Below are 20,700 nucleotides of genomic sequence, written 5' to 3'. Positions count from 1 at the left end.
TTAGCTGTTCTGTCAGCTAAATCATTGCCTTGGGAAATGATATCAGTAACTTTCGTATGAGCTTTACATTTCATAATTGATATTGCAGTAGGTAGATGTATTGCATCTAGTAAGGCATGAATAAGGGGTCCGTGCTGAATGTGGGCACCGTGAGAAGTTAAATAACCTCTCTCTCGCCACAGCACGCCGAAGTCATGTACAACTCCGAATGCATAACGTGAATCAGTATATATGTTGACTTTCTTATTCGTAGCTTGAATACAAGCTTGTGTCAGAGCGATGAGCTCTGCTGCTTGAGCGGACAAGGTATTAATACGATTTGTTTCAATGACTTCAGTGTCTGTTGTGACTGCATACGCGGCCACTAACTCTCCTGTGCTTGTTCTCATACATGAACCATCAACATACAACGTCAGGTCTGGATCTGACAATGGGACGTCTGTCAAGTCTTGTCTAGGTTTCGTCGTGATAGTGATAACTTCAATACAATCATGTGCAAGTGGGTCTGTTCCGTTTACTGGTAACAGTGTGGCAGGATTCAATGTACTACAACGTCTGATTTCTATATGTGGCTGAAACAATGTTAATTCGTAACCAGTGAGTCGTGCTATAGTCAAGTGTTGTGTCTGTGTGCGGTTCAAGAGAACCTCTACTGCATGTGGTACTTGTACTGTCAATTGGTGTCCTAACACTATGGCATCGCTTTGTCTAATTGCTAAAGCTGTTGCTGCCACTGATTTCAGGCACGCAGGCAGAGCCTGAGCTACGGGATCTAATGTACTAGAAAAATAAGCACACGGTTTGTGTGATCCTGCTTGTTCCTGTGTGAGTACTGACAAAGCAGTACCTTCGCGTTCTGTAACAAAGAGTGTAAAATGTTTATAGTAACATGGTGTTGCTAAAACGGGTGCTTGGCATAAAGCTTTCTTTAGGCTTTCAAAAGCTTGTGTATGTTCCTGTGTCCAAGGGAGGACAGTCGATGTGGCTGCCTCCTGTGTTGTCAACTGAATGAGTGGTTTTGCTAGAAATGCATACTGAGGGATCCACTACCTACAATATGAAGTGAGACCTATAAAAGCCCGCACCTCCTTTTGTGTCTTGGGTATTGGCATGTTAGCAATTAACTGGATGCGATCTGGTGTAAGCTGCCTTCCCTCCTTGGACAGCGAGTGACCAAGGTAAACAACTCGCTGGACACAGAATTGCAGCTTAGAAGGGGACACCTTGTGCCCCTTTTCGGCCAAAAATTGTAATACCGTCAGTGAGGCTTTCTCACATTCAGGTTCGCTTCTAGCGGTGATCAGCAGATCGTCGACATATTGAAGCAGGGCAGTGTTGACTGGCATGTGTATACTGTCAAGTTCTCGTTTCAGTGCTTGGCTATAGATGCTGGGGCTTTCTGTGAATCCTTGGGGTGCGCGTGTGAATTTAAAGCTTCGTCCATTTAAACTAAATCCGAACAAGTATTGGCTTTCCGGATCTATTGGGACGCTGAAAAAGGCATTCTTGAGATCAATTACAGTAAAGAATGTTGCTTCGGAATCAATAGCTGTCAGTAATGAAGAAATGTCTGGAACTACGGGGTATTGTGGTACAATACATTTATTTAATTCGCGCAGATCAATAACCAATCGATATACTGGCGGAGCCTTTGGATCAGTTCGTTTAAGAATCGGAATTATCGGTGAATTACATACATTAGAGTCGGTCTCCACAACCACTCCTTGACCAATAAGCTCGTCAATGATTTGCAGTAAAGCCACTACAGTATCTGGTGGTAACTTGTATTGTCGCATTCGTGGTAGTACCACTCCTGCCCTTAGTGTAACTCGATATGGTGTAATGCTCATGCAACCAACATCTGTAGGGCCTTGTGCCCATAAATGTGTGGGTAAAGTCTGCAGTCGGGAATCCATGTCTCGGGACACATAGTGCCCTTTGAAATCACGTAAAAACAATCTTACTCCTTCCGGAGAACAACATATTATAGCTCCTAGAGCTTTCAAAGTTTTTATACCTAACAAGTTTTCTGGGCATGATTTAGTAAGCAATAAATCTGTAGTTCGTGTCAAAGGACCAATCGTAAGGGGAAGAGGCTGTGATACTTCGTTAACGATAGGTTTTCCTGAAAACCCAAGGGAAATATTCTGTGAGCCTGAGAGGGGTGCCCCTGGAACTTCACTACGTTTTATGGTTGTTCGGCTTGCCCCTGTATCAAGTAAAAATTTTCTGTCTTGACCTAATAGTTCACTGTGTACATAAGGTCCTTCTTGATCTACAGGGACCTCGATAAGGGGTAAGCCAAGTTCCCTCTCTAGGCTGTTTCATGAGTATCGTTGATAATCAGGATAGTCATACTGTGCGGTCTGGTACATCTGTCGTGTCGTTGTTTGTGTGGCAGCAATAGGCTGCTGTGGTGGAGCTGGCATGGACTGTTGCGGAGCTGGCATGGACTGAGCATGCTGCGGAGCTCCTTGTTGATTCTGATCCTGTCTAGGTGGCCGTGGTCTTTCTTTTGTATTATCTATGGCGATATTATGTTTTAAAACTGGACAATCGTGTACATAATGACCTGGCTGTTTACAATAGTTGCACGTCCCTTTTACAGGACCTGTTGAAACACTGGACTGTGTCATACCCTTTTTATGACCGTCAGCTGGAACTGTCTGGGAAACTAGCATTTTCATTTTCGTGTCTTTCATGCGTCTTTGTTCATGTTCTTGTTCCTCTCTAATTCTATTGTGATGGTACTGTAGCATTTGTAACATTTGTGACGGAGTGTTACCTTGCCAGGTACTCTCGAATTTCAATACTCTATTCTTAACTTGGGGCAAAGAATTTTCAACTAACTTTGTCACAAACAGGTGTGGATACGATTCGCTACTTGCTTTTATTCCACTATTTATACCAAAACATTTCTCAAATCGGGAATAGAAATCACTAGTGTCTTCATCTGATTTTTGTTTACAGGCTGAGATTGCACCCCAGTCTTCCTTTTTCGTAGTTAATAAACGTGGCAGTACCTGTACTAGTAAACCTGGTAGTGTTTTGGTCTTCTCCCCAAGCCCTGCACCTGGACCTCGAGCTTTTTCTTCGTTTTCTAATGCTGTCCAATCTATCTTTTGGTCTCCCACCTCCCAATCCTTTTCCTTGAGTTTTTCATAAATGCCCGCAGGCATTAATACCTTCAATATCGTCATAATGTCTGGATAGGTATACTCTCCCATGAGCAACATGTCTTTAATTTCACGGTGGAAACCCGCTGGGTCTTTGTCATGACTGGGTACCACCTTCTTCATTTCCAATAGTTCTATTTTAGATATGGGTGTGTATACAAACACACGTTTAAACTGATTGTCATCACCTTTTATCGGGTGCACTTCGCGTAAGGGATTCTGTCTATCCATATAGTATGTCGTTCTTTCCTTGATGGGCAGTGAAACATGTTCGGGACATACAAAAAGAATGTACTGCTTTCTGGATTCTAGTATTTCTCTAATTAACTCAGTACCTGAACCTCTCCATTTATTCGTGAGTAATTTAGTCAATATATCAGGTAATGGACCAGGATCGGAGTGTTGGCCTTTATATAATATAAGGAGTTGTTGAATCATATAGGTACCAGCTAAACGCTGTTCATCTGGGGCGAGGTTCAAAAACGTGTGTGCTAGTGTATCATCACTATATTTTCCGGGACTGTCAACCCAATGAACGGCTGACCTGGCTAATTCTTGTTCGTCCATAGAATCGAGTATATGATAACCCCTTCGTTCTCGGAGTAGGTTGTCAGCGGCTTGGAACGAATGTTCGGGAGACCTTATATTTATTATAGGAGTTTGGAAATTTCTGCTATTATCTGGACGTACCGGACGTATCGGATCAGTGAAGCATCTAGTATTATTGCAAGATCTTCCTCTACCTACATAGGCCATGGTTTCTAACTGTCCTGTGGGCAGTTCTAATTCCTCCTCCTCCTCGGTTTGTTCAGGTTCGTCTACTGCTAATCTGTCTTCGTGTATTCGTTCTATTTCTTTGCGGATCTTTCGGCACATGGCTACTATACATGATCGTTTATCATGTCTCCCCTCTGATATATTCTGACTCCATGTGGTAAGAATTTGCATTTCTTTCGGATTTACCCCTGGTCGGTCTTGATTTCTGATCACACAATTTATGAGGAAACGTAACAGTTCCCCCTGTATTTCCACTTTTTGGTACTCCATGGCTCTGTCAATACTTTCGGAATCTCGTCCTGACTGGACAAAGTGATATATATTTTCTAAGTGCGTAATCATTCCTGGTAGCTTCCCTAAATATATAGCAGCTCGTCGGATACGTAATGATGCTAGCATCATTTCGTCCCCTTTTCCGGGCACCGGGTCATATCTACAATCTATTAGAAGTTCCTTGAGCGTGTTGGGAGTTACTAGTTTGGGCGTACGTTGGTGAGCTAATTCTTGAAAGGAAAGTTTATTTACTCTGGGTGGCGTGGGAAAAATGTTTGATGTACCTCCGGTAGCCCCACCTGGGGTGCTGGATGTGAAAGGATTCGTCGAACGTGATATAGCAACTATAGGTGTGGATACAGATGTCGAAGCAGATGTGCTTGCCTGAACTTGTGTCGGAGTTTGCTGTTGCGGAGGTACAGACGGAAGAGGGTCTTGGCGTTGAACGCCCTCTGCAGGCGGTCTATGTGGCGCAGCATTAGTATACTCGGGAGCTGCGTCGTCTAAATAAGAGGAAAGAAAAACATCTTCTGCGGTTCTGGGATGTCCTTTGGGATGTACCTTTATCGGAAACAATGGGGGTGGCAAGTCTTTTGGTATCTCCGGAGTAGCCTTAGGTAATCCTTCGGCCAGGAGAGGATACATACCATTCATAAGGGTATTTCGTTGTCTGTCTACTTGTTCTGATTTTACTCGAATACCTTCTTCAATTAATATATTTTCTCGAACTTTATTTGAATTCTCCTTACTCTTCTCTTCCTGTCTACGTGCTTTTTCCGTGCGTCTATACGATTCTTTACGCCATAATTCAATGGCGTCTTTCTGTGATTGTCTAGCTTTCTTTTTCCATAATTCTTCCTCTACTTTCACGATGCAATCTGCATCCCAGGTCCCAGCTGCGGGCCACCTCTGACTTTCTGGTAATTCCTTAGTGTAGTCTACCCATAAATCAAGAAATAATATGGCGTCTAGGCCATGTTTATGATACATAAAGTACCCTGGAGTGTCCCTAGGAGGAATGGGAACAGCTTCTTCGAGTAACCCTTTTCTAGTTTTGATCTGTCTTAATTTCGAAAAGAGCGGCATTTTGAGAACTGATCTGATCTGATACCTAAATTTTGACCACGTTTAATACAACGAAAACACAATAATGAACAGTCATTCACACCACAATATGCAGAACGTATTTAAAACATTTAACGTTTAATGAACAACAATGATGGCCGTTCACTAAGCATAATACTCGATACTAACTAGATAATTCTGACTTCATATACTAGACATACTGGATATACTGCTAAACAGTACAGATACACTGCTGAAACAGTGCAGACCGGATTTGTGTACCCAAACCCGTCTTGACCGGCACAACCTATGTGCACTTCAGAACGCCTCCCCGATAATGGTACTCACCGGGTAGCTCGGAACGGAAGGCCTCGGAACTGAACTGAACTGGACTCGGACCGGACTGGACTCGACTCGATACTTCGGAACTTCGGAACTTCGGAACTGGTGGGCCTCTGTATACCTCGGATCTTGCTCTCTCAGCTAGGCTCTGGTCGGGATACTTCGCACTTCTCACCGCCTCGTCTGGGTGTTGATCGCAGCCTCAGTTACCCCCGCTCGGCAGGAGGGAGATACAGGAAATCCTGTGGGTACGCGTTGTTGTCCGTCCAGCTGTGACAGGAGACCGGGCCTGCAACGCACCTCCGGCGCGTGAGATGAGAAAGTGTCCCTGTTCGGGCGCCATTTATGTGGTAAATAATTTAATTACCGGGACTTAATTTGATGCGGAAAAACTATAATAATAGCTCAGTAAAATAAGAGGCAGAATCCGTGGTATTAGAGGTTCGGAACGGGCTTTATTCCAAAATCGATTCGAATCAATGGTCTCCATATTCCATCACCACGAAGGTTCAGGAAGTGAAGGGCGCTACTTTATTGACAGGTAATCATTTTTATACAAATAGGCATTACGGTGAAACAAATGCAGGAGGCGTAACAGTTGATAACAAAGATAAGAACATACATGCGTCACTAAAGTAGGTGTAACTGGGCGTAGCTTAAAGAACGTCATTGGGTCTGATGTCATAAATGGGTGGTTCCATGAAAGAATTTCGCAATGTCAGCAGAAATACTTGGTAGAGATGCGCGCGCAGCAGCATGACGTGTGATTGACGTGCAACTAGGGGGTGAAGGGGACTTGACATTTAGCTCTACATGTGGCGACAGAAGTCTGGAGAGTCAAGTCAACCTAATCCCAAATCATATCTAACATCCTATGTTTAGAGAACTATGTTATCCAAAAGAGAGGTCTCTTAGAGTAGAATCTTATTCTATACTGACTATACTGACTGTTAGTGCGTGTACAAGCGTCTAAGTGTCTACACAATATGCGGGGGCAGAAATCTTCCATAGTGACAGGGCTATGAATTACTTGCAAAAAGACAGAGAAACCGGGCCTTTTGCTCGGTAGCTAGAAGAATGTTTACTTAAACTACTAGACAGGAATGCATTGGATAGGGAGCGGAGCAAAGCAGATAATCTTGAAGGTGAAATACAGTTTTTGGCAGGCAACAGGCTGATGTCAGACACCGTTAGCTGCGCAGGGAGTAGGACAAAGTTCATGGGTACAGATGCGAGCTCAGACTGGAGCTTTCAGAGGCAGAAGGCAGAAAAAGGCTTGATGGCAGAATCAGGGCCTACTTGCCTGGACTGTAAAATGGCATAAGTGAACCATATAAAGCCGGTGGCCTTTCATACTTAGGAATGGAATATCCGGCCCATTCATGGCGGATCTAAAAGAGGACATGTTGGCGGTGGACGCACATGTGTTTGCGTCTTCATAACTGGAACTGGAGGGAACATACATGTACTTGTGATTTATACATGAAACCGTTGGGGTCCAAGATAGGGGACATAACTGACCAGAAAAATCCATATTTCCACACTACTCTAGGGGTGAACTATATGTAATACAAAGGAAGGTTTGGGACTGGCAAAAAGTTTATTTTGCGAGGTCAAAATGGCAGTTTAAAACTGCACACACATAGTCTGCGATGGCAGGCCTTAGTCATGTATAAAGTGCTACTTAAGTGGGTGACATAATCAGTGCTGCAGGCCCACTAGTAGCATTTAATTTACAGGCCCTTGACACAGGTAGTGCCACTTTACCACGGACTTACAAGTAAATTATACGTGCCATTTGGGCATAAGCTAATCTAACATGTTTTAAGGAGAGAGCACAAGCACATTAGCCCTGGTTAGCAGTGGTAAAGTATGCACAGTCCTGAGGCCAGCAAAAATGAAGTCCACAAAACAGAAGATCTGAAGGAAAAAGGTTAGGGGGTAAGCCATGCCAAGGATGCCAGGTCTAAAACTATATCTTGTACCTCTCGATCAAAGATGCTTTTGGACTTAGGTCTTGTTACTCCTTTATTTTTAGTGAAGCAGTCAGAATTACAGTTACTATACTTAGTAACCTGCCTTACTGTTCAGCTGGGATCTTAAAATCTTAAAGGAACTATAACTATACAAGGTAATATCTACTGGGCCCAGTTTCAAGCTTAATAACATTGAGCAAGAGCAGTTAAAAAGACTGTAGGAAAAAAACTTGAGATATTACTTTTTGCATCATTTGAGAACAGTAGAAAATAGGCTGTTTCATTGTATAGTTGGGTAATATTATATATGATTGCACTACCTTATATTGAATCGGACTTAGAGTCAACTGTTAAATGCAATTTTCTTTTGTTACCTCTTCTATATTCCACTATACTCCCAGTTAGAGCGAGTCTGGTTTCCGAGAAAGGGTGATAAACAAGTTGACAACTTTGCACAAAGTACACCAAAACTATTGAACATATAACATATTTTTGTCCCAGATTTATTACGGAAAGACTAAAATTAATTCAACATATTTTTAAATACAGCAACCAGGCACATGGCAAACCTAGCCAGTATGGTTCACAATTTGGTGGGTCACCTTTGATTCTGGAATGCTCTTTTCCCACATGTCATCAATGTACCAAGAAAAGTGTGTTCCTTCATCATTGCAAATGCACTGAAATCCTTCAGCCTCTGATGACACATCGCTGATTGTTCTGGCACAGTGAGCTTATCCAGGATTGGCTATTGCAACCATCTCTATAGATTCCTCCATTTCAAAACAGTAGAAAACCTATATTGGTCTGCAAAAAAATACAGCGTGCCTCATTCTTCTGTTCTAAAGAGCAGGCTGTATATCACCTACCCTAAACCCTGAGTGTAAAACCTGTACAGTCCACACTGTGTGGTCTATTCATAAACTGCATTTCATAATATGTGAAGTAGTACTACAAAAATACTAGTAAATGCTGTTTACAAACCTACAGCCAGGGGCCTCAATCTCCACTGTGTTTTGTCTGTGTGGAGAACTCTGCCACAGTGATGGAGATACCTACACTTATTGGTATACGTTTTAGTAGTAAAAGTGGGAGGGCCAAGGGGGGAAGTGGCTGAAGAATATGGAGCAGATGGGTATTATTACCCCTGGTCTGCCCCCAGGGGGGCAGAAAGCCCACTAGCCACAAGGGATTTTTTTTGTTCCTGAACAAGTGGAGGGGCTGCCCATAATGGGCGATACCAATGCCCCCACCCCCCTTAAAAATGTTAATGGGCATGTCAGGGAGCGGCCCCTTAGGCAAGGGTTGCTCCCCTGTTTTTTTGTGAACTTCTTCTGTTCCCCTTGGGGGCAGGTCAGCGATATTTCTAGGCACATCTGCTCCCTGCTCCCAAAGGAAGCAGAAAACCGATAGACACTAACAAATTTTTCTGTGTGTGTGTATGTGTGAACTGGAGTTCGGCTGACAGTCTGTGTTTACTGACGTTTGGGTGGCTGTGTGTAACTTGCATTTTGCTTTTGGTGTATGTGTAATTGTGCTTAGCTGGCAGTGTGTGTGGATAGCGCATGGCTGGCAGTGTGCGTGGACGGTCACCTGGCTAGCGGTCTGCGTGGATGACAGATGTCTGGCGGTGTGCGTGGACTATCACTTGGCTGGCGGTATGCAAGGATGGCGCATAGCTGGTGGTGTGGCTTGCATGGATCCTCCAGCACTTTATTACCCAGAATCGCCTGCAAACGTTAAATTTAGCTAACAATTCACACTTTCCTCACATTTCTTTGTGGAAAATTTGTCAGATCTCTGCCCTGGCACAAATTTCCCACCACCCAGCGTTTTCCTCAGTCTCCTGAAAAAATGATACCTCACTTGTGTGGATGCCAAAAGCAGAGAACCTAAAAACTTATCAAATAAAAAAAACTGAGGAGGAACCAAAAAGTGGGTCCAAAAGGGCAGGTTTTTTTCATATGTTTGTAGGCTGTTATTGCTTTGGGCACCAACACAAATTAGGTATAATTTTTATTGGGACGCTAAGGGAAATGCTGGGTGATAAGAAATTTGTAGCGGCACGGTGATCTCAAAATGTTGCCACACAGAAATGTGAGGAAAATGTGATTTTTAGCTAAATTTGAGGTTTGCAGGGGATTCTGGGTAAGAACATTTTGGGAGATCCATACAAGCCACACATCCCTGGACTCCCCAGGGTGTCTGATTTTCAGAAATGTCTGGGTTTGGTAGGTTTCCCTAGATGGCCGCTGAGCCCTGGACCAAACCCACACATTTCTGACAAGTAGACATCCGGGGGAGTTCAGGGAGGTGTGGCTTGCATAGATCCCCCAACGTTTTTTTACCCAGAATCCCCTTCAACCCTCAATTTTAACTAAATAAAATCATGTTTTCCTCAAAGTTCTGTGTGGGAAAGTTGTGGAATACCCGGGCCCGTGCAAATTTCCTACCACCCAGCATTCCCATAGGTCTCCTGATAAAAATGCTACCTCACTTGTGTGGGTGAGCCAAGTGCCCATGACAAGGAAGGGCTCAAAGTGTATTGTGGAGGCATCAAAATGATCGATCACAAAACGACCTGGTTTTGCAAGGGGTCACCTGCGTCCTGGGCTCAGTGGCCATGTAATGAAACCTATCAAACCCAAACATTTCTGAAAACTAGTCACCCGGAGAAGTTCAGGGAGGTATGGTTTGTGAGGATCCCCCAACGTTTTCTTACCCAGTATCACCTGCAAACCTCAAAATTAGCAAAATAAATCACTTTGTCCTCATGTTTCCTTGTGAGAAAGTTGTGGGATAAATGAGACAACACATATTTCCTACCACCCAGCGTTTCGCCAGGTCTCCCAATAAAATGGTTTCTCACTTGTGTGGGTGGGCCAAGTACCCGTGACAGGGAAAAGCTGAAAACAGATTGTGGAGACATCAGAATTATCTATCACAAAACAACCTGGTTTTAGAAGTGGAGGCACCTGCGTTTTTGGTCCCGGGCTAGGCGGCCATCTAGGAAAACCTACCACACCCAGACATTTCCAAAAACTAGGCACCCGGGAGAGTCCAGGGTGGTGTGGCTTGTTTTCAAGAATGTACAGGTTTGCTAGGGTTCCCTAGGTGCCGGCTGAGCTAGGGCCCACAATCCACAGCTAGGCACTTTGCAAAGAAATGCCCAGTATTCTGTGGAAAAACATGATGGAACCACATTGTGTATTGGGCCATTTCCTGTCACGGGCACTAGACATACCCACACAAGTGGGGTACCATTTTTTGGGATAAACAATTTTATTGGGTTTTGACAGCCAGAATATGGCCAACAGGAACAAGGCACAAATTTAGCATAATTCCAGTATCCATGATTGGTTTCACACCCATTTTTACCACTAACTGGAAGGAGGTTGAAAGCACCAAAAATAGGCTATGTCCCAGTAAAATGCCAATATTGTGTAGAAAATCTTGGTTGTCTGAAAAATGTCTGCCTGGGAAGATGGTGATTTTAGCACCACAAACCCTTTGTTGATACCATTTGCAAGGAAAAAAAAGAGGCGCTTTCTTCTTTAGCATTTTTTCCCATTTTTATGCCAAATCCCCAAATGTAGCTGTATTTTGCCTAATTTCTTGGTCCCCTCAAGAGGAATCCACAAACAGCTGGTACCTTTAGAACCCTCAGGATGTAGAAAAGAACGCAAATATAGTGTTGATACCGAATGTGGACAAAAGGTTTTAGGGGCCTAAGCGCAAAATACCCCAAATTGTCTAAAAAGGGCGTGGCACTGTGGGGAGAGGGGGTGAGGCCTGGCAGCGAAGGGGTTAACTCCATTTGAACTCCTGTTAATGATTTTCTTCTTACAGTTCCAACTGAACTTGCAGTGATAAGAAATTTACTTGGGCTGTGGCCTACTTTGGCCGAATACATGTCAATTGTAACATCACAGTGCCCCTAGCACACCCACGGGCCTGTGGCAAGGCTTTTTATCCAGGAGGATGGACTGGACAGGTATGTGAAGGCAGGCATTTGAGGAGGTTTCATGTTTATCTTCAGGGCAGAGTGCTTCTTGTAAGCTCTTCACACACAGTAGCTGCGAAGGCCTGTGCTCTGTGCATTGCTACTCAGGAGGGAGTGTGTGCTTTCAGACCTATCACAATGCTAAATCATAATGGTAAGATCTTTCCTAAGGTGCTTCCTGGGTTGATAGGGCAGTCAACCCAATTATAACATCAGACGGGTTAGCGACCTAATAGAAAAGTCACCAGGAAACAGACTTCAAAAAGTTCACTTACATTAGATGCAGAAAGAGCTTTCGATCGCATTAGCTGTCACTTCACTTCCTAGATAACAACCTGCAAAAGATAGGCTTAAGGACCCGAATGATTAATTGGAGACAAGCATATTATAACGCACCCACAGCTTGCAGAATAACAAGTCAGAATAAACCTGACATAGTAGAACCGTGGATGTAAACCAGGCAGGGATGTCTCCTGCCCGTACTCCTTTTTTGCACTCTCTTTAGAACCACTAGCAGCATCTCTACGAGAAGATCCAAAGGTACATGGCTTCAGTTCAAGGGGTGAGCCTCAAAACTTTGCTTTTTTTGTAACCTATTCTTTTAATGTGCTCTGACCCACAAAAATCACTAACCGCTGTGACACACCAGCTACAGCATTTTGGAAAAGGTAGCAGGGTTTCGTATACATACTGACAAATCTGAAATACTTAACTCAACACTTTCGCTAACAGAGATTGCGGCACTAATGACAAAATCCCATGTAGATGGGAAATTTCCCACTTTAAGTACTTAGGCATCAATATTACGCCATCTTTATCAAAGATGGTACAAGCCAATTGGTCAGACCTCAAAAGAGACATTAGACATCATCTCAACAGATGGAGCACTCTACCCGTCTCTTTGCTGGGACAAATAGTGACAAAAAATTAACATATTGCTAAAACTTTTATATTTACTTTAGGCATAGCCCCGTGCCATACCTAAAGATGAAATATTATCCTTACAAAAAAGTATAGAGAATTTTGTGTGTGGAGGGAAGAGGGATAGACTCTCTAGAAAACCTATAACGGCGTCAAAGCAGGCCTGGCGATGCCTGATCTATGGCGATATTACCAAGCAGCCCATCTCCGACTCCTCCAAGCTTGGACTATCAGAGAACAGACAAAAAATGGGTATTAATGGGAAGAGGGGTAATGGACAGACCATCATGGAATGTCCTATGGCTACCAAAACAAACCAGACTGAAGAACACCTATGCTAGTGAAATCCTGAATTCCATAATAAAAACATGGGCCATGACTGTGTCACACACGGGCTCATGACTTACTACTCATCCTTCAGGTCCACCCACCAAAATCCTGTTTTCCCCATGAAAACAAGTGGTTGGTCACTCAAAGCTGGACAGATGGTGATTGTCTTATCCTGAGTCATATGAATGAAAAAGAAAACCTAAAATCTTTCCTACAATGCAACGCTGATTTTAAAATCACAGAGATGGACAGATAAACATACATGCTACCATGCCACTGGGCAACAAGCCCAAAAATGAAAGAAGAGATAATGAGAGATCTCACAGCATTTGAAAAATACATAAAGACCTGCCCTAAAACCAAAGGAGTGACTTCAACATCTACAAAATACTGAAAACAGAGAAAAACAAGACTGTAGTGGCTTCCAAACACATTGGGAGACAATGCTGGAAAAAGATATATTTGACAGTGAGTGGGGAAAACGTTGTGAGGATATAACTAATGGACACAAAAAATCCACACTGAGAACAAAGATATAAATTGATGTACCACTGGTATCTAAACCCAGAACAACTAAAACGGACCTATCCGAATATGCAGGGGACATGTTGGAGATGTACTGAAGAGGACGAAACAGCCCTCCACATATGATGGTCCTACAATAAACTGTGTAACTTTTGGAAAGACGTTCTCTCCTATACCAAATGGATAACAGGTGTATCCATCGCTGAAGACCCAAAATTGATTGTGCTGTGACTCAAAGGTCCGAAAGAGCAAGTTAGGAACAATGGACTGAGAACACATGCAACACATGCCAACAGCCACAAAATAGCTTATAGTGGCTGACTGGGAAAGAACAGATGGTTCCACAGTCAGTAGATGGTACCTGAAACTCTGGAATGTACTAGCCATGGAAAAAAATAAGGTATGACTTAGATAATCAACGGGATAAGTTTCAACAAATCTAGCACCCTCTGTTTGGCTACCTGCTGGAACTTGAAACAAGTTTGACAACACCACATGGACTTGGAGCAATAGAGGTGAACTATTAACACCTATAGTGCTAACAACAAAGCAATAACACATTTGGACAATTGGTGGGGAAGAAAGACAACCTCTCACTGAACTCAGACGATTTCTCTGTGTATGGTAAAGGGACGGGGGAGAGGAAGGGACATTTGAAATTTTCAGAAAAGTTGTTTTATGAGAGTGTAATTGAGCCTCGTTGATATTTTGGAAAACTGTATACTTTTACCAACCATGATTGCTTCTCAATAGAAACTGATATATTAAAGAAAAATTAGTGTGTGTGCTGCAGGTCTCTGCTCTACCAATCAGAAGAATTCATACTTTACTGCTACTTACAATAGCAGTGAGAGCCAACAAGTCAGAAGGGCTGGAGGTGGTCAGCAACTTGTTTTTACTTCCAAGGAGCCAATACCCTTCACCCAGTGGCATCTCTAAAACTGATTTTTAGGGAGGGCACACATTGTGCCACAGATAAAACTATTGGGTCCACCAACATATGTATTAAAGGGACACGTTTGCTTATAATGTTTAAATCTGACTTTCAATGTAAGTGTGTGACAAATTGAGTGTGGCAACATGCAGTGTCTATTTTTTTCATGGCGCCTCCCAGCAAATTCAGCACCTGCATTGGTGGGGCCTAAGGGGGAACAAGAACATAGGGAGATGCAGCAAGGGCCCCATCGTGGCCCCATTTACCGCTGATGCTGCAATTCCCTCTCACAGTGAGAGGTTTTGCAATAAAAACCAATGGGCCCAAATCACAAATGAAGTAAAATACGGGCACATATTTACATCTACACCTTTTTATTTTTGTCACAATCATTTCGAGCAGTACCTTGGAAAGAAGGTGCAAATCTGTTGATGGGAGCATCATGTGACAATTACCACAAGCTCCTATTCCGCATAGCATTCAATTCACATGGGGTTATGAAGTCTTCTATTCTAAAGCTCTTCCTCCACACCCAACAAATTGGGTGGTAAGAGTTTTATACAGTGCAAACTAGACCGAGACATCAGAGCGTTTTACATGAGCACCAGTTTCAATACAGAAGGACATATTCATTTTTGCTAGGCATGGGGAGATGAAGTGATTTGCCCAGAATCACAGGATGTTGAGCGTCGTTGCCGAGACTCGAACACGGTTCCCCAGCTTCGAGGTTGACCGCTCTAGCTGTGAGGCTACATCCTCTCTCTGTTAATCCTTAAGGAACCATTTCCAGGGTGTCATTTCAGTTTTCACTGTCGCTTACAGTGAAAAGTTGCCATTTACTCATCTACTGTAATTAGGGTGGGCAGTAAAATGGCCAAACTTCCGACGGCCTCTGTTCTTTTTGGGCCGTTGGAGACATAGTCGCCGCCGTCTACATACTGAAGTTCCACCTGACTCTCAAAGAGGAGGGTGAAACTTTGATGTCGTAGGGAGGGTACGCTGTCACCGTAGCAAACGGAGTACCATCTCCGCCAAAATCTAAATAAGGCCCTATGTTTGCATTTACGTCCAAAATACCTTTCTTTGTCATTAGACCCAAACAGTAAAAGAAGGAATTAATTCAAATAGGAGAGAAGCAGGAGAAAGTCATTCACAACTGGTGAAATACTGAGCTCCTGCCCTGCAAAAGTAGAAGTGAGTTTGATGACCCAGGAGATAAAAGGATAGCTCAGTTGTTTAATGCAGCTGTTGTAGAGATACATGTCAGCTTTGCAGGTTTGACCATCCTGTTAAAATCACAGCAAGTTGTGTAGTGGTTACATTATAGACCTTAGTATCAGGGGACTTTCAAACTTGGCTGTTTCACGTGACAAATTGTGTGATCCTGGGGCAATCACTCTATCTGCCCAGGACTCCCTGCCCTGTACAGTATCGAGTGCCACAAGAGTCACTCCATAGTCTGTGGCATGAAAGAAATATAAATGCAGCCACAGCCTCTGAAAGGAGGTGCAGTTTTTGCAGCCACATTTTATAAAGACTAAAATGCCACTGATGTCTGTAAAAAAGACTGTGGACGTCACCTTTGACCTTCTTAAAGAGGCGCGGGACATTAAGTCTTGTTCCTCTCTGTGATCATAAAACTCCTTTGTGACCTGCAATATTCACACAGCGACCAGTATTTTATTCAGTGTACAATAATAACAACAATATTACACTTATATCACACACATGACAAACTTGTCACTCGGAGTTTGATAACATATGTTTTTACGCAACACTCATTTTGTTCACCTTGGAACGATAAAAGGCTGAGCCAGCCCTGTCAGGATCAAACCTGTGGCCTGCAAGTTATGGAGTCCACAGCGGCTGCAGCTGGTGCCCCACCCACTGGGCTATTGAACATTTCTGAATGTTGAAGAATGTGACCTGTTTCCTGTCCTCTTCCTCCTGCTAACCCGTGCCTCCCTCAATCAAGCGCATTTTTGCTTCTTAAAGTTTATGAAAATAATTTTCAACTTTAGTTGGACAGCCAGGTAAAAAAACTCACCGCGCAGTACTTACAGAAAAAAGACCGTCACGAGCACAACAAGCAGAGTCCACGTTTCCATGGAGAGGTTTGGAAGAAAGTCCATGGCCATGGTGCCTGGTAGAGTCCGCGCTGCCTTTACCCTCTGGCTTGCACCTGTCTGAGGCAAATGCTGTCTTCTCAGCTGCTGGCTTGGAATGGTTTCACAGCATTGGGGGCTCGTTCTTGTACTATCCGTCCTGTCACTGGTTGGTCCACAGGTAAATCAATTGCATCGCTGCTTGTCTTCTGATATGCTACTTTATCTCGTGCAGTATTCCTTAACTAAACAGACCAGATTAAACCCACCCACGGGAACTGTCTGACCTGGAAATGTCGATGACTATTTCACTAAAATAAACTTCTCAAACGCTGCCTCACTTTAGTCAGCAAACAACCTTAGTTGATTGTGTCCCCTTCAAATAATTCATCATATATTTATATAAATTCACCATGATTTTTAAATATAACCAACAGCTGAACATCAGCTTTCTTTAGGTAGATAAAGCGAGTTATTTTTATATGCCGTTTACAGTGTTTTGCAGCATTATTTATATTCCTCTGATAAATCTATGCGCTAGAACAGCCAATCAAAACCTAAACTTTCGAAAGAGGCAAACTAAGCAAACGATCAAACCGGCCTTCATGTGAGAGTGGAGGGAGGTTGAAGGGAGAGTAGAATAGAGTGGACCTGGGGAGGGGAGGAAGGGGGGGGGGCTCTGACGTGACTTCAAAGGCTAAAGAATGAGCCATGTAAATGTTATAGCAATTGTCACGTAAAAATATTGTAATGTTTATTCTTTGTGAAGTGAAAGGGCCGAGCCCATTAGTTCTAGACCTTTTCTAGAGACTCACTCCGATGGTTCTTTTTAGCAGCATGAAAGTGCAAGGGGGAGAAAAATCTTAAAGCACAGTCAATTGGTCAATAGTTCTCCTTGATTCATAATAATCAACTGACAACTATGTAAGGTTAGTTAATTTATTACAAAGCCAAGAATAACTGAACATAGAGACGCCTCAACAAAAGGGTATCGAAATACAAAGGAATTAGCATGAAGCCATATCTAGGCAGCCAACTCAAATGGTGCAGCATGAACAAAACTATGAGCTCACGAAGTAGGATACAGGTAATCAAGAAATAAGAGTCCAAATTTCCCTGCATCGAGGGCTGGTGAATAAAGAGCATTTATATCTATCTCTACTCTATTGCTAGGGTGACATCCCTACGTTAATGAGCAAGCAATTCATATTGGGAGGGTGTCAGTATGTGGAGTCAAGCAGCATAAAGCCACTATAGCAAGAGAAAGAGCTTCTTCTGAGATGCTCTCTCCCCAAAAGTAAACAAGATGTGGGCACTGTCACTAATTCCAAAAATCAGTTATCCACGGGTAGCTTTCCCATAATGCACAGCCATGAGCATACATTTCCATGGTGTTCTCCATGAACATCCTTTGCAACAATTCGCCCTTGGTTGTCATGCCTTCTCCCATGTCAGTCCGGCTCCATTCTTTATCATCTCCAAACCATGTAACAGTAACTTCTTCTCTCTTTGCCTAGCTGCTAAAACAAAGAAATTACTTTTGCCAAAAGAATGCTTCTCCGCCTGCAATGCGAATGTTAAAAAGAACAGCTTTCACAGTGCACATTAAATTTAGAATATTAATTCCAAAGCAAGAGTTTACCAGGGGCTTGCATGTTAGGCTTACAACTTTAGCGAACATAAGAACTCATCACTTTAAGCATTACAGATTTGCGTAACTCTGTTTCATTTCAACACATCTACCAAATTATAGAAATATCATTGTTAAACACATTTAGTACATGAGTAGTGTCAGACATCACAACACAAGTTCTTCATGTTAACTTTTCCAACTAATTACGTTCATATCCTACGTTAATTCTTCATACTACTTGTCAGTAACCTAAAATATGTCACATGGTTATTTTAATACATTTCACAGTTCTAACACCTCACATTTACACAATACAAGATCATATGTGGATGCTCTCTTCATGTGATTATGATGCACCCCTACAGATGGAATGAGTTTTCTGCATCATCAGTAGTAATTTTAAGTATTAGCAAAACAAAGGTATCTCCTGCAGTTAAAGGTTCTTCACTGAGACAAAGGTAAAGTGCAGAGCTCAGCTACATACAGCTACTTACACTTTTCATTATATGCTCGCGGGGGCGGTGGCTGACGGGCTGATCGTGAGCATCTGTGGAGAACAGCCTAGTCACAGAACCTCTTTGCATCTTCCCAATAAGCCCATCTGAATCCCAGCAGGGTGGAATAAGAAAATGCAGAAAGATTTCAACGCACCACGGCTGAACTGAATTTCATCTGCTGTAAAGGTGGGTGGCGGGACAGTTAGGGTCTTGAATAATGAGGCGTGAGCACAAAAGGCTGGGCTCATTTTGGGCTCCTCGGTCGACGATGACCTTAGGCTGAGCAAGAGCCAGGCATCTGACTCAAGCCTTCCATCCACCTCTAAGACAATGTTTCCCAAATCGTGGGTTGCAATCCACTGGAGGGCTGCGAGCGTATTTTTAGTTGAGTCACCAAAAGTGGGGGCAACAAATAAAGATGTCTTTCAATTCTGTGTTTAACTTTTCATGCTTGCAGTGATTCAAAGACAGGGTTCAGATATTAGGGTGCTGTCTTCTTTTAACATGAGGACTGGCGTTTACTTTACATTCTCTGGCGGTAAAGGGAGAGGTGTTTTTTAATTGAATCATGTGCCAAAGTAAGATGTTGTTTTTTGCAATGCACAGCAACATGTAAATACCTGTAAATGAACTGTATGCTTCCAGCAGTTAGGAAACAAAAAGGAGGCACTTTTTGGAAATTCAAGTGTGCTGGAACCAGACATTGTAAAGGGATCAAAGCAATTCAAGACACTTGATAATGTACAAATGATAAATATTCACAGAAACCCGATTTCCACACATTATCATTTATGTGCTACCTAGTTTTATCAGTAAAACTGTATGTCTGTGCAAATCTAGTGGCCATTTCAATGGAAAGTGTGCTGTTTGTAAATGACAATGGACTCCCACACAATGCTTTAGTTAAATCCAAAATAGCCTCGCCTCATGTCTATTAAAGCAAAGTGGGACGCTAGAGCTGTCTTTGCAACTCCTAAAGTACACCTTGTGATTCTGTGCAGTTTGAAGGAAGAGTAGGAGTTTGAAAGGTCCATGATAATAAATATAATAATAGTTTGCAATTTTAGCAAAGCACTGATAAATTTCAATGTGATTTCTAACTGGAGTGCCCTTTTCATGTCCCTTCTAAATTTCAATGTGTTGCAAGGTTTACATTGATAAATGCAAAGACATTTGTGACTCATAATGTAGATTTTGTGCACTGAAACTTAGATTCTTCGGATTGTCAAGCCTGTGATTTTGTGAATCGCAGGGTTTGTGACTAAAAATCATTTGAATAAATCAAGCCTTTAGGTGCTAATGTCTAGAGGGTATATTCACAAGAACGTGTGATAACTACAGCAAGAGTAGTGTAACGCAACTTTCAATACTGCAGGCTACCATGGGAAAAAAAACCCGTGCCAACATGGAATTCACAACAAGGTGGTAGCATGCGATAGTCACCAAATAACCCACCAAATCTCCACGTGAAAATCAACACCATGCCTCATAATGCGATGCGCGAATGCAAAAAACATGCAATGAGGCCAACCGCGGTACAAAAAGTAGGGAAACCAGCCACAGGCCTGCAAATCCCACGCGTCTGGCGGAACAATGTATCATAAAAACCACACAAAAAATAATCCAAAGTGCGTAGCAACATGGATGCACCCTGACACAGCGCAGGGGCCAACCCCCACAGTCTACCAGCAAGGAAAAACGGGGTCAGGGAAGGCCAAGGAGAAGAGGGAGAGGAAGACAGGGTGCAGACCGCAGGAAAACAAGACCAGCGTCACAGAGGTGACAAAACACTACCAGCAACTGACCCACTAGCAGACCACCTGGATTGCAGTCGGAGTGCCGAGGAGGCCAATCCAGGAAGCCAAGAGGTGCCGGCATGACGTTACTACCTAAACCAGGCACAAACCCGCTGCCAACAAGAAGGCAGCAACGGTGACAGGAGCTGGCAGTCCAGCGCCACCGGAGGAGCTGAAGGAAACCCTGATCCTGATCTTGGTGTAGGTCTAAGGCAGCGGTCAGCACGGGCCATTCACAGAGTGTCGCCGGCACAGGTTGGATGGCCCCACTGGCCTGCGTAGTTCAGGTTCAGTGGCACCACGTGTTGGGACACCTCCGTGTATGTGACCCGGGTTTCGTCCGGAGT

General features: G+C 43.2%; 1 protein-coding gene across 1 annotated transcript in view; it reads right to left on the bottom strand.

Moving 5' to 3' along the window:
• Positions 1-16,624, bottom strand: part of LOC146796557 (cytochrome P450 3A21-like) — a 301,005-nt gene extending 284,381 nt beyond the window's left edge. The window contains exon 1 of the mRNA XM_085629194.1: positions 16,384-16,624. Within this exon, the coding sequence (XP_085485320.1) occupies positions 16,384-16,460 (77 nt within the window). The 5' untranslated portion in view covers positions 16,461-16,624. The remainder of the gene's footprint in view (positions 1-16,383) is intronic.
• Between the last annotated feature and the right edge of the window lie 4,076 nt (positions 16,625-20,700).

Source organism: Triturus cristatus, chromosome 10 (genome assembly GCF_964204655.1).
Source record: "Triturus cristatus chromosome 10, aTriCri1.1, whole genome shotgun sequence".
In the NCBI taxonomy this organism is placed as follows: Eukaryota; Metazoa; Chordata; class Amphibia; order Caudata; family Salamandridae; genus Triturus; species Triturus cristatus.
The sequence above is the reverse complement of the archived record's forward strand: the minus strand, read 5'-3'. Positions and strand labels throughout refer to the sequence as shown.